The sequence below is a fragment of the Pseudopodoces humilis genome, chromosome 3, assembly GCF_049639895.1.
Source record: "Pseudopodoces humilis isolate 2021_Gansu_Grassland_sample_001 chromosome 3, ASM4963989v1, whole genome shotgun sequence".
NCBI classification, from domain to species: domain Eukaryota; kingdom Metazoa; phylum Chordata; class Aves; order Passeriformes; family Paridae; genus Pseudopodoces; species Pseudopodoces humilis.
In genome coordinates this window covers 40640153-40654395 of record NC_142202.1, presented here as the reverse complement: position 1 = coordinate 40654395, position 14243 = coordinate 40640153, and the positions used below count along the sequence as shown (strand labels likewise).

At 40.3% G+C, this 14243-nt stretch overlaps 1 protein-coding gene across 5 annotated transcripts in view; it reads right to left on the bottom strand.

Annotated features, from left to right (window-relative positions):
* The window catches only part of KIF25 (kinesin family member 25), a 41186-nt gene extending 28606 nt beyond the window's left edge, over nt 1-12580 (bottom strand). For 3 of the 5 annotated variants that reach the window (XM_088053219.1, XM_088053220.1, XM_088053221.1), the window contains exons 1-5: nt 12438-12580; nt 11660-11725; nt 7497-7613; nt 5507-5645; nt 664-767 (exon numbers count right to left, since the gene is read on the bottom strand). In XM_088053219.1, the coding sequence (XP_087909345.1) occupies nt 664-767; nt 5507-5645; nt 7497-7613; nt 11660-11725; nt 12438-12515 (504 nt within the window). In that variant the 5' untranslated portion in view covers nt 12516-12580. Of the gene's footprint in view, nt 1-663; nt 768-5506; nt 5646-7496; nt 7614-9181; nt 9245-11659; nt 11726-12259; nt 12351-12437 lie in introns of those variants that run through there. The other 2 variants (XM_014263400.2, XM_088053222.1) reach the window with 2 other exon arrangements.
* Between the last annotated feature and the right edge of the window lie 1663 nt (nt 12581-14243).

The window sequence follows — 14243 nt, the reverse complement described above, 5'->3', positions numbered from 1 at the left end:
CACTGGTATTAACACCCCAATGTGCTGGAGAATACCCTTTCAGTAAACTGCAACACAAGGCAAAATTTAGAAGGTAAGTACTTTTTAACAAAGAAATTCATTGTCCCAGGTAGAAAAACTTGAAAAAAATTTGTTTGAAGGAGGCTTGTGTTTCTAAAAATCAGATCCTGAATCTGGAAACCCAAAACTAGTCATTTGTAAGGATAGGAAGAAAAGTTAATTTAAAGTACAAATAGGAAAAAATTAAGCCCAAATGATCCATCACTAATGGCTGAAAAGCTAGAGATTAGAGATTTGGAAAAATAAAAGTTAATATTTATTTTGCAAAATAAAAGTTAATAATTTTAAGAATTTTAAACCAATTTCAGAAGCTGCAAATTTAGAGAAGAGGATGAAGAAACTCAACTTTTGTCCACTACCCAAAATGGATAATACTCATTAGGGCAATAGGTCACATGAGTGCATTTGGAAAATCTTATATAAAAAGAAAGGAAGGGGGTTTATTGTAAGACAAATGTGCCTCAGCAAATAAATACATCATGTATAGACAGCTGGGACAAGTGATATATCCATGTGAAGTATATTCTTCACTTATATTGGTGAGGAAAATATGGGAGGAATTTCAACAAAATAAGCCAGTGTTCTGTTATTAAACACACTTACAATTAAGCTGTTATGTAAAGCCTTCCTCTTCTGCTTTTCTTTCTCATATCTCTCTGTCAGTTCTTGTAGAGACTGCTCAAGATCAAAAGCTTTTATCTGAAACACTACAAGAAAGCATTTTCAGAGATATAAACTCCATGACTTTCCAAAAGTAATTGTCCAGTAGCACCTCATGAAATATAAGCACAAACCTTCTCAACTTTTACCAAATTTCAGTTAGAAGGGTTAGCTTCTGATTTACTAGACAGCTATGTAAAATTCCATCATGGTTCTTGCTATGTGAAGCTACAAATAATTACCACAAGCACACATGAAGTCTTGAAAAGCAGTCAGTAACGTAAGATATTTACAGGCAGTTCAAATGTGTCAGTTTAGTTAGTGATGTTACCTGCCAGCAAAGCCTGAAACCTACACTTGAAGCAGCCTGCTGCTACATGGGGCTGCCACTTGCAAGGCTCATACCACATTTACACCTATTAAACTCATGTGGGCTAACTTTACAAGAAGTTAACCTGTCAGTTATCCTCAGCCTCACTTACAGTGCTACTGATCCTTTACAACAGTTGTAAGGCTCCCCTTTAAGATAGGTCCATTACTCCATGAGGAATTCATAGGAAAGATGGATCATTTGAAGCCTAGGTAGTCTCTTTCACCAAACTGAGAAGACTTTTACGGGTCATTACAAAAGCCTTCTAATTTCACAAATGGTTTTATTTCAGCCCAATTACATTAACAGTCAGCAGGCCTAAAAGAAACATACAGCCCAGAAGACATGTGACTGTAAACTTGTGTAAAGAGCAAGCTTTTAGGAACTCCAGTAGGAAATCAGTATCCCCAGCAATTAGTGAGAAGTTTGGAGATGCAGAGTATCAAGCAGTCAAAACCAGGGTCTGAGAGCTGAATTAGCAGGATGGTCACCAGCCTCAGAGTGTGCTACCTTGCAGAACAAGGAACAACCTTCGTATCTCAGCATGGTCACACATACAATTTAATCTTTCTGGTACTAAAAATCAGATAATTTCAGGGAACATTTGTATACACTAGAGATTTCTCAGATTATTATTTTTTTTAATACCCATGTAGTTCACCTCCAACTCACAGTGTTCCTCCACAAGTGCATGCATGCAGGGGAAGCATGATGTTAACAGCTGGGGAATCAATGTCTAGGACTTTCACTATGAAAAACCCTTCTCTCGCATCCAGCATGTGGAGTAACACTAACATGCTTTGGTTTGGAGACCCTCACACAAATGTACTATCATAAATTTTCAAAAGGGCCACTTACAGTCACTGATCCCTAAACATACTGTAAATTTTAAAACACAAGATTAGATTCCACTGATTATTTAAGTAATCTCCACAATAAGTATCTTCATTTACATATATGCATTCACACACTTTAAGTCTCTTAAATAAGCAGTAAGGTAAAGCAATAGATGTTGAAGGTACTCTTCCACCATTCCAGTACTAAAAGAAACAAAGTTTCCTAATGCATAAATTATTTCTGAACTTCTATTTTTTTATGAAAGTAGAGTTATGCAGTTACAAATAAAAACACTCATTTAACATTTTCCTAGTTTTCTGCTTGGCATCAGATGCAAGCTATACAGGAGTTACATTTTCATCCTTAACCTAGGGACAGACATTGGGTACATCTGTTTTCAAATACTAATAACACACTCTTCATGAGGCAAGAGAAGTAGTCACCACATGAACGCAGCCATTACAGACATCCCTTTTTCCCCATCCTTTGCCCATTTCATTGATCTATATAGAAATTTTCTGGGAGCTGGGAATGCCAGCAACTTTTCTGTTTAAATGTTACCAATTACAAGAACATCTCTCTAACAGTTGTGATGTCTTGCAAGCATATTCAGGACTGTAACCTTTACAGTCTTTCATTTAATTGACAGTCCCAGAGTTTTTTATTCCCTCTCTTTAAGTGCTGCACTGGACATTCTGCTGTGCTCATGCAACTGTTTCCTCAGTCACACAAAGGTCTAAAAGCAATCCTTCCTTCTGAGCAAATTCTGTCCTGGATAAGCTCCCAGATCTATTCTGCATGTGGTTTCACAAAGAGTTACACGAACATAGCAGAAAGGTCCATAACAAGGACATGACAAACAGGAGTTGCATAACCTAGCACAGACACAGCACATCTGAGATATGGATGTGTTCCTATCATTCCCTGGGGTTTTTAATGTTTCCTGCCAGTCTAGAGTCCATTTTAAAAAAGGGATTAACCTGATCATGTCTTCTAGGACATATTGTAGCTATGATGCGATAGACTTAATACCAAAATTTCTTTTGAATTCAGCTGTATTTTATATTCCACACTGTAACATTATTTTTAGCATGGCCTGTTGTAATAGGTCAAAGGTTAATGGTTTTAAACTAGAAGAGGGTCGATTTGCATTAGCTATAAGAAAGGGTTTTTACAATGTGGGTGGTGAAACACTGGGACAGGTTGTGCAGAGAGGTGGTGGATTCCCCATCCCTGGAAACATTCGAGGTCAGGTTAGGTGGGCCTCTGAGAACCTGATCTAGTTGAAGATGTCCCTAATTGCTGCAGGGGAAATGAAAATAGATGACCTTTCAAGATCTCTTCCAAACCATTCTATGGATTATTCTTTGCTACAATATTTCTGTAGCTGGATCCAAGGTCCCTCTCCTGCTTCCCTACTCCAGGCTAAGGGAAATGCTCTGAAAAGGCAGCTGAGCTGGTGAAAATCACCTGTGGAGCTGGAGATAAAAGATGATTGTAGTTCACATTCTACCAATACAAGTAATTAGCACAGTGCAGAACTCAGCTTTCTCCAGCAACAGCAAAGCACATAGGTGCTAACAAAATTGGACTTACATGTCCATGCTACCAACATGGACAAAATGGGAAAGCTCCTTTTTTAATCTTCTCCAGCCCAGAGAGGAAGTGTCTCAGAACTGCAAATTTCCTCTTTCTGATAATATCTGCATGGTGAAATAATCTGAAAACTAATCTTAAATTTTTATGAATTCCTACCTTTTCAAAAATCTGCTGAATTACTGTCTCAGTTGTATCATTTGCAGTTTGGTGGCCAATATTTTTAGCAAAAATGATAGCAGCTTTATCCATGAGGGAAACAGGCCTATAACAGAAGAATAATAAGCACTTCTTTCTCTTATGAATTGCTACTGCTTAAATTCCAGTGGGAAAGGTGGCAGTAGCCTGGCCTTCAGATTGTGAATAAATATTTCTAAGCAAAGGACTACTCAGTTATTATAAGAAAGTTTTATAGTTTTTGCATGTCAACTACAACCTTGAAATTTACCTACTCAAATGCTTCTTCTGTATTTTTCTCCCTTGTTTTCAATCTCTATTCTAAGATTAAACTGGTAATATATACTGTCTCCAGAATATATACTTAGGGCTTTCTGTCTACAAAAGATTACATGTAATTTAAGGACAGCAATTCCAACGGTCATATTTAACCTTAACAATAGAATCTCCATCTGAAACACTTGACAGAGAACTGGTAACCAGCCAAATTCAAAACAAAAGTCATCCACCAAAGTACCAACATGCTATTTTGTTATAGTTAAGGAAGCTTCTCCTCCTTATGATTTCAAAGAAGAATGCAACAGGAAGTGCAAATTGAGAACAGTCAATGCAATTTTGCCAGGCCTCCAAAGGAATACTTACTATTTATTTACAGCATAATAGCTCAAGTGCCAAATTCAATCTCATAGCTGTTCATTTAGCCACCTGCTTCAATGAGAGAAAAGTTTACTTTTTAGATAAAGTTGATTTTCAGCTTTGGGGATTTTTTCTTTGATGGAGCATTTTCTCTACAGGAATAACACAGTAATCAAATTTTAATTATAACTTAGTACTTAACATACAGAAATAAGTTATGTAAACACCCACCCAAGAGTGCTATTGACATGAGGAGTCCCATCGGAACCAAATCAGTCCCAAAATGAAATATCTCAAGGAAAGAAAATGTTCCTTTTAAATGGCAACACATGGGTATCAGAGCATCACAAAGGGTCTCAGATTGCAAATTTGTACATTTGTTGTACCTCACCAGGCTGCTCCACGTCCAACAATTTAAGCATTGCATGTGTCATTTAATTCTCAGGCCTGGTGCGAGCTTCACCAGAACCAAGGATACTAAAAGCAGGTGCAGAAATCCACACTATGGGATCCAGGTGTAGGATCAATGCACTTAATCCTCAGTGAAGAGGGCAGAGTGCACCAGTGCACTGGCTCTCCTTCCTATGTATACATGAACAAGGAAGTACCTGAATTCCAAAACAGCAATCCATGTGCTGTTAGTATCTACAGTCCAGCAGATGCAACTGTTTTTTTATTTTGAAGCTGTTTTTTAGTTTTGTTTTGTTGGGGTTTTTTTGATAAATACACAGAAATATTAAAAATCAAGTCTATCCTAATTTCAGGCAGTATTTTCATAAAACTCTAAAATCAGCCAAGTCCTTGCCTGGTACAGTCAAAAGCTGACAATTTTCAGCTTCATAAAGAAATGCATTCTTTATTCAGCTCTTCTAAAATACGCAAGATAACAAGCCTGAGAACTTCAGTTTAAAAATGTTACAGCAGAGCCAACTCAGCAGCAGTCTAATAGCAGCTGTAATCCACACAAAAGACAAAAATCCAAATTATCAGTCATAACCTCTGCAGATTCTCCTAATGCTTCAGAACTCCTTGATGATTTAATGTCAAACAAGTGCTGCAGTTTCACTGACACATTACTCAAAAATCAAACTCAACTTTTTAATGTTAGTAACATTGAACAATTACATGGTTGATATTACATGTTTGAAATCTAAGTGCAATGAACCTTACTTTGCATTGCTTCATTCTGCAGCTGCATCCCCTGGACTGCTACCAGAACTTGGTAAAGACAAGTCTTGCTTTGACGTTGGAAGTCTTTTGAAAGTTCAAGAGCAAATGAATGAAGACTCTTCAGGTCTTGCTTAAGCCTCTTCTCAGCAAGGAGAAAAATACGTTATAAAAACACAACCAGCAGTTAAGAAGAATCAATATAACAACACAAATTATTATGGTGAGACACCACAGGCAGGAAGAACCTTCTTCTTGATGGAAGGAAGCCATCAGGAGTATATATTTCAGTATGTTTAGAGAAGGATCCTGAAAAACATTTAGCAATGCAATTTCCTCAAAGTTTCACCAATACTTCATGGATCCTTATACTTTTATCATACCTATTTTGACTGTAACACAGCCTCAGGTATAACCAAGTAGCTTTGTTATTTCATCACACAAAAATAAGTGTGAGTGAGCATGTGTGGGCTCTGTCCACTTTTAAGTCATATCCAGAATTAGCAACGAAAAGTTGTGATCCATATATCCCTTACTACTCTCATTTTCCACACTTCGATCAGAAGGTATTTGCTAGGATTCACTCAAGGCATTTCTTGTAGAGGCTAGCTCTATGTCTTCTTATGAGAACAGATATATTTTGAAAATATCAGAAACTGATGTTAGAAAAGTATTTGTATTATGGAAGTAAGACACATGATAAGACTTATAAATGTTTATATGATCAGCCTATATTCACTTACAAGTCCACCTAAATAAAAACAAATTGACCTGATTTTAGGGTTAGTAAAATTCTTGATATCCAAGTCCTGAAATGGACATGTAAAGCCATCTCTAAGGTGAACTTAACTATACCTTATGTCACAGAAACCTTGTGGTATTTCATCATCAGCCTGTGTTACAAAGCGTTACATATTCTGTAACATTTTATTTTTTCTAATTGTGGTGCTAACCTTGAATTAATTAATTAATTTCAATGATAAAAAGACAATCTAAACTAAAGGGACAAAATCATTGCATTTCTCATTTTCAAAAGCCACACAGTGGAGAAATGGGAAGGAGTATTTTTTTGTTATTATGGGTATAGGATGAGTGTTCGTCTAGACTTTTATTTAGAGAGCTTTGCTCCCTCCTAGTATTCATTGACATCTGATAGTTTACTACTTCAATCCACTGGTATTGCATCACAAGCAGTTCTGCCATTCTAGCTAACCAAAAATGTAAAATACCACCACAAAGTTTACAAATCAGAACTGTTATTAGAGTAAAACAGTATAGTTCCATTGGAAGGGACCTAGTCCAACAATGCTACAGTGAAACTGCATCCTTCAATCTGTTAATAACCAGATTTTTTCCTGAGATACTTGCCAGTCATTTTATGTAGGCATTCAGTGCTGCCCTGAGAAAAGCTGACATTTGGTAGCATCCCTAGAAGGAACTCACTACTCTACCTAGTAACTTCACAAATAAGTACTTCAACAAAGGCAAATATTATGGTATTGGCACGAGAACAGTTTCAGACTCTCTGATGCAAAATTAAAACCTGAGTAAGCATACAGCAAACTACTCTTCTTGTGAGATCTGCCAGAGAACTCAGTAATCAGTGGAGCACTCAAATGCTCTTTAAAATGATTTGCCTACCTGGTTAAAGTACATCACAATTACTATTTTTAGGGATGGCTGTATGACAGTCAAATGGGGAACTGTAAAGTTTTGATTACAAAAATATCTATATCAGGTACGAATAGCACCCTATATGTAAGATCCTGGAGCTCAGGAGCATCCACTTTTACCAGCCTCTCAGTTCAGTTTGCAACCTGTAACAGCAAAACCAGTATGAAATCTGTTACACCTCACTGTAAGCTCTGTTGTGAATACTATAAAGCCACAGATCAGGTTCATATCACACCATTTTCTGTGGTTTACTATATTTGATAAGCATGTAAATGTTTAGGGCATTGATTATTTCTATGTTACATCTAAATGCCTTTACCTTTATTGCTCCATGCAGCTGGGTTACAAGAGAACTCCTCTGCAATTTCATCTGTTGGCCATGAGCAGCATAAAGCTGCAATACTTCATCAGTGCTTCTTCCAGCCAAGCCTTGATACTATTTTTAAAAAAAACAAACATAAAAAAATCATAAAAAATCACTTAAAACACTCATGTTTCCTATTGCATTCTGTCCCCTTTTTCTCTGTAAATATTTGTATTTCAACTATCTGATTACACAGGATGTTGCCAATACTTAATTTCTTTGCTTTTACCTTTTTCTGAGTCATGTGAAGAACCACCTCATGGTAAAACACAGGCCAACATCACAAAATTCTACTTTCTTAGGGTCGTAAACCCGAGCACCGATTACTAAAATGCTTTTGCAGTACCTAAACCCTCTTACTTATGCTTAAGTTGGATCTAAAGGGTTAAAACTGTCCCTTCACTTAGGGAAAAGGGCTGGTTACACAGCTGGATTAAGTGTCTCTGGAAACTAGACTTAATGCAGAAAGCACTGTGGAAGGACATGAAACAACAAAGACAAACATGCACGTGTTAAATGCTGAAGTCCTGAAGTAGCTGGTAATACACAGCCTCCCGCTTTGTGCCCCCTGACAACACCAATTCCACTGCAATCAGTAGGGCTGCAATGGTGCCAAGCTGGGCCAACAAAACTCTGCTCTGGGTCTTCAGAGATCACAGCAACCAAACCAGTTTTTAAAGGTTGTGGAGAAGAACGCTTTCTAACAGTGTAAAATTACCTATTATGCAAAAGCAATTGTTATGGCCATCTTGGGAATTTTTTGAGGTGTCGAAATCAAAAGGAAAATAGAAATAATGCAACTTTAAATATTTGCAGGCATGAATGCAAAAAGAGTCATCTTGATAGAGACTCCTTGTGAAATTCTGCAATATGGAGGAATCTGTATTACACTAAAAAATGCAGTCTTGTAATTTTCTGACAGTCCTGGTGCTTAAAACGAGCTGCAACTTCTTTATCTATTTTCCCCTACCACCATCTATCATTCCTTAACCACTACCAACTGCCTCTTCCTCTATTTCTGAAATGCACTTGTCTCTTGCACAGACTTATTTCCTACTTTATTCACACCATATATTCTGTGACTGCAATTCCCTGTTATTTAAATTAGCAAAGCATAGACAGTACAATAAGACATGAAAGAGCTAAATCTACTCACACAATGCATTTGATTAAATTCTAATCATCTAATAAGAATAGGTAAAAAGCAAGCATTTAATTGCAGTTTAACTATAGGCGATATCGGCAAAAACAGTACAACATCCTGGAGCTGTTAGGATAAAGAAAGATTGTGCTTTCAAAAGAAAAGCACTTATCAAAACCAATATTTTCATGAGGCTTTTTCACCTTCACAAAGCATAAATCTTCTATTTACACATGCAAGTGGAAGCTCTGTAAATAATGCACCACCTTAGCATATGATAGAAATATATTTACATATATATAGTGTATTATAGTGTATATTACACATATATAGTACACATACAACATATAATAGAAGCATAATAGAAAAAGTTCTTGCAAGAAAGAGCAGGGGTTTCTTTAGTTGTTTTTTTAATTGCTACAGGCTTTAAACTCCCAGATATTGAGACTGATTCTACACAGTATTTAGACGTGAAAGTCTAAGAATTTTTAAGACTCACATTTCTCAGATGCAAACTTTACAAACAGCTTCACAAAAACGCACATGAGTAGTGTACCAGAATTAGCATCTCTAATCACACGCGAGAAGTTAAGCATATGTAAATAAGCAATTGCAATGCCCAAGCCTTGTCGTTAAGTAAGCTTAGGGTAGTTAAAACCTCCTTTTAGCACCTAATCTGCACCATCTGCACACATTCCCCTTGACCCTCCACATTTCTCATCACTAAGAAAAAAGCTGAAAGGTCGATGCTACTGTCATGGCATCACTTCCACTATCAAGTTCATCTTTATTACAAATGTTGCCTTGATTTTGGGATTTTTTCCACTAAAATAGTTTTAACATTCACCAGAGTTGTTCATAGGCCAGCACTTGCAAACCTGTACTTGAGTATAGCAGCAAAAATTGGACTAAACATCTTTACAGTCAGCTTTGTTATAAGTGGAACTGAAACTGATCTACTTAATAGTAGATCAGTTCTCCAAAGTGAAATCTCAGTTTTACAATCAGATCCATTCTGGCAGACCTGGCTTTATGCAAAGAAGGCTGCAGGGTCAGGACCTCAAAGACTGCTAATAAAATTAAGGGCTATGCAGGTAGATAAACAGACTTCCAAACAGGAAAAAGCAGAGCAAGAGGAAGAAAAAAATCCGACTTCCTATGTTCAGTAACAACCCCTCCAGTATGCCGCTGGGATAACAATATCCCAGGCTGCAGAACACAGGAGAAGTGCTGAAATTCATCACTGTCTCAAGGACAAAAGCGAAGGTTTGTAGCAGGAGATAACATTTTAAGAAGACTGATGCAACCTATAGACAAACGTTTACACTGCAAATCCTAACTTACGGCAATCCTCATAAGTTTGTCTCCAAAGCTTCCCAGCTCACTCCAGCCAAAATGAATCCAATTAGCTTTTACAAGTTAAGAATGAGACCTCTGTTAACCCTAGTCCCTGTGACTGAACTTGTTACAGCTCAATCACTCAGGCAGCTCCACAGGCAGATTGGAAGGATCAGGGATAGACAGTCAAGGGCAGTAGCTTTTCTCACCAGCATAGCTTGTAGAATATTAGGACACAAGGTGCAAGATCGCACAACCTTAAATGATACTATCTTCTGTGAGTATTGTTTTTAGTAGAGAGTCTTCAATTAAGGTAAAACTATTTCATAGGTATCAGTTCAGCTCATATTTTCAGACTGCTGGGGCAAATTAACCAAGAAGAGGCAAATGTTTAAAGTGTATTTTAATAACTGCCTGAATCAGTGCAAGAACCATCAGTCCAAGGTTAATTGCAAAGGATTTCATATGACATTGTTTCTGACTGATAGTGGTAACACTGCCCATACTCCTTGTGTGTCTATAGGTGTCCATTTCTTCCAGCACATTTTTCAATAAAATGAAGCAGTGCTCTATTTCAAAAACAAGGCTTCATTATCTAATACACAGGCAACTCCTTCCTACATCTGATATCCCTTACTGACTAGAATAATTTATTTCTTGTGCTTGTGAGGATAAAAAATAATCAGCTGAAATACTTAAAGCTTTCAAAGAGTATGGTAAAGCAGAACAAAGACAATAAAAACATTTCCTCAGAATAAATTAGTGTTATTCTGTATACCTAGAAAAACTCATTTCAGATATACCACCTGTTTCCAGTTAGACTTTGAAAAATGTTAAACCCACTTTTATCCATGGGTGTTAGCAAACCCACAGGGAGGGCAAATGGCTTCCCTGAGGTTACCCAACCAGTTAATGTTTCAGCCCAGACTAGAAACTCTTGGCCAACAGTTTGCTTCGCCACTAATACTCACAGCTGGCTCTGCTCTAGCAGCCTAGATCTATAGTCAAAATTCTTTAAATCTCTGAAATCCCCCTTTTGAAGGCCCCAAACATTATCACAGGCTGCTCCTTATTTCAGCGAGGATCTATGAATAACCTATGCTTCTGTAGAAGGACAGAACGCAATGAGGGCATCCAGCTGTTGCTGTATGATGCGCGACGAGGCACAAGTGCAACAATACCAGTACTAAAAACACACAGCTGGGCATCCCTGGTAAGTCTACTCCTAATGAAATGTCTCTCCTGCACTCTGTGAACAGTTCTTTTAAAAGCACCATCCCAACTGTGTCTAAAAAGTATTCCTGAAAAATCTGCCATTGTCTTTTAGACAAACACATTCCCTGTAAGAAGAAAGAAATACTTCATATTTAATGCTTCCAGAGTCATTCCCTCAGTTCAGCTTTCTGGATTTAAAACAAAAGCAAATATTTAAATTCAAGCTGACTTCTAATTATTTAATCAGCCTATCATTACTGCTACTATTCATGATTTTGAAAAGAAAGAGATGCTGAGCCTTAAACCGTTCCTAGATTTTCCCAACTGGTAAAGAAGGGAAAAACCTGAAAAGAGGAAGGCAGATTTCAGTGTCTTTTTTCTATTTCCACATGAATTCTTTTTGAAAAAATTAAACAACAGTCACCTCTGCAAGTTTTAGATGAAGAGCAGCATTTTCAGTTTCCAGGACAACTATTCTTTCTTCTTTGGTCTAAGGAAGAAAACCCACACAAATGCACAAAAATTAAAATGAAAAAAAAATGAGTCAGATTAATATTGTTTCATTATGACAGCCTTTATGACCGTATTCCACTGTTTCTCAGATTTCTGAGATCGATGGATTACCTACCCCCAACTCCTACTTACTACAATATTTGTATATGAGCATGCAAAAGTTAGAATGAACTCTTAATATTCCTTTATTTCTATATTTTCTGTTATGTTACTGTACACAATTTAAAGCTCTTTTGCTTTGCGAAGCCGCCTCCTCCTGTCATTTCCTAAAGCCGTGGTCCTTAGAAAAGCACTGTTTTATTTATTTATACATAAGCAGCTAAGCTTCCATTTCCAAGGCAGCACTATTTAGAGGTCTTCGACGGTGTAGCAGCCCGACGCTCCCTCAGCACAGGGGCGCCTCCCGAGAGCGCTGAGCGCCCGCCCGGCCCGGCGGCGGGGCCGGAGGGAAGGAGAGCTGCTCACTGCTCTGACACTACTTCTATCCCAGCCCCAGCTGGAGCAGGCTCACTCCAACACGTGGGGGCCCAGCAGGCCCTCACACACGGCCGGGTTCGGGACGCCCGCTTTAGGAAGGAGCGGGGATTCGGGAGCGTCCTCCAGGCCCTCCCGCTCGGCGGCCGAGGCGCGGCCCCGCAGCACGTGCCCGCCCGCAGGCCCCGCCCCCGCCCCGCCCCTCGCCCTCTCACGCGCAACCGCTGCTCCAGCTGCCGCAGGCGCTGCGCCCACACGGAGCCCGGGTCGAGCCCGCGGCGCGGCCGCATCATCTTCCCCGGTTCCGTGCCGAGGCGGAGCGAGAACTCCCCGGCTCCGGCTCCGGCTCCGTCGGGGATTTAACCCGGGACGCGTCTGGGGCGGTAGCGCGGCTGTCATGGCGACAGGCCCGCCCCTTCCCCGCCCAGCGCCCTGCGCCGCCATTGGCTGAGCGAGGGAGTGCCGCCGCCTGTCAGCCACGCCCTATCCCTGAGGGGCAGAGCGGCCAACCAATCCGAGAGCAGAGAGCGGGAACGGGGCGGGGCCACGACCATGGCCTGTGGAGAGCGCCCCCCTCAGGGCGGCTGGGCAGGGAAGGGGTGTGCTGTCCTTGGGGCCTGGGCATCCCTCCGCCTGCAGCTCCCCGTGGGACAAGTGACCTCGGAGCTCCATACCCATTATCCAGGGGGCCTGGGCATCCCTTCGGCTGCAGCTTCCCGATCTCAGAGACCAAGGCCAAGGATTAGGGCAGGGAGTGCAGGAATGGAAGGAAAGCCTAGAGCTCCCGAGGCTGGTTTGAGGTTAGCCGGTTCCTGGGCCCAGGGACACAAGCGCAAAGGGTGAGGAGGAGGACAGAGTTGAGAGCTCTGATACTTGGCTTCAGGACTTCTCCCCTAAGCAGGTGGTAATGTGTGCTTTGGGCTAAGGCTGTAAGGGCCACAAAGAAGATTAAGGGATAGGAACATCTGTTACAGGGAGTGTGCTGGGGGAAGCGCAGCCTGGAGGAAGGGAAGGCTGAGGGGGATCCAGTCAGTATGTGCAAATACCTGATGGGAGAGTAAGAACACCACAGACTCTGCTCTGTGGTGCCCAGGGGCCAGGATGAGGCAGGAGTCTAAGGGTAGTGTGAGGATAGTCAAACACTGGCACAGGCTGCCCAGAGAGATGATGAGCTCCACCTTGGGAGCCCTCATACCCCACTTAGACCCAGCCCTGGGCAAGCAGCTGTAGCTGACCTGGCTTTGATGCTGATCCTGGCTGGATGATGCATCACAGAGTCTGTTCAGTAACTGCGAACACGGCCAGCGTTAGGGCTGCTCTTAGGACAAGCACAAAGCCTGTAGGTTCAGGTGAGGTGGGACTCCTGAGAAGCTGCCCAGAGCAGGAGCTATTCATGCAGGCTATGGCTTCCTTACATGGAGGTTTCCAAGGTGAAAATGTGACATGCATTAGCAGTATTACTTCGTACTCAACTGTATTGCACTGAAAGATTCACATGGTCTTGAAAGCAGTCATTATACTATTTGGCTATAAAATATGTAAGCATACCAGATACAGACATGTCAGCTTCTTGGAAGTGGGAAATAGCACTATTTTTGTACTATAGTTGTTTGGGTTTGGTTTTTGGTTTTTTTTTTGTTTTGTTTAACTAAAACCAACATGATAATTACAGAGGAATCCAGTTCTGCAAAACAGTAGTCTCAAGTTACTCTCTACTGGACTACAACATTTACTTGATGGCAAATGTGCTCTCATGCGGGCAGTAGAAAATCCAGACAGAGAGTACTGAGTCCCTCCATGTTTGGCACAAAAGGGGTAGTGCTCCTTTACTAAGGAACCCAGATACAGCCCATCACAGACCAAACCAAACACCCCTGTGCAGCTCTATCCACCATCTTCTGGGATACTGCATCTTCAACAAGTTGCTCCAATCTGTAGCTTCTGTTTTCAGAAAAAAAGACCCAGCTGTCTGGTTGCAGTTAGGTTTGGCACACAAAAGTGCCAAACGCAGCAGTTCCTCC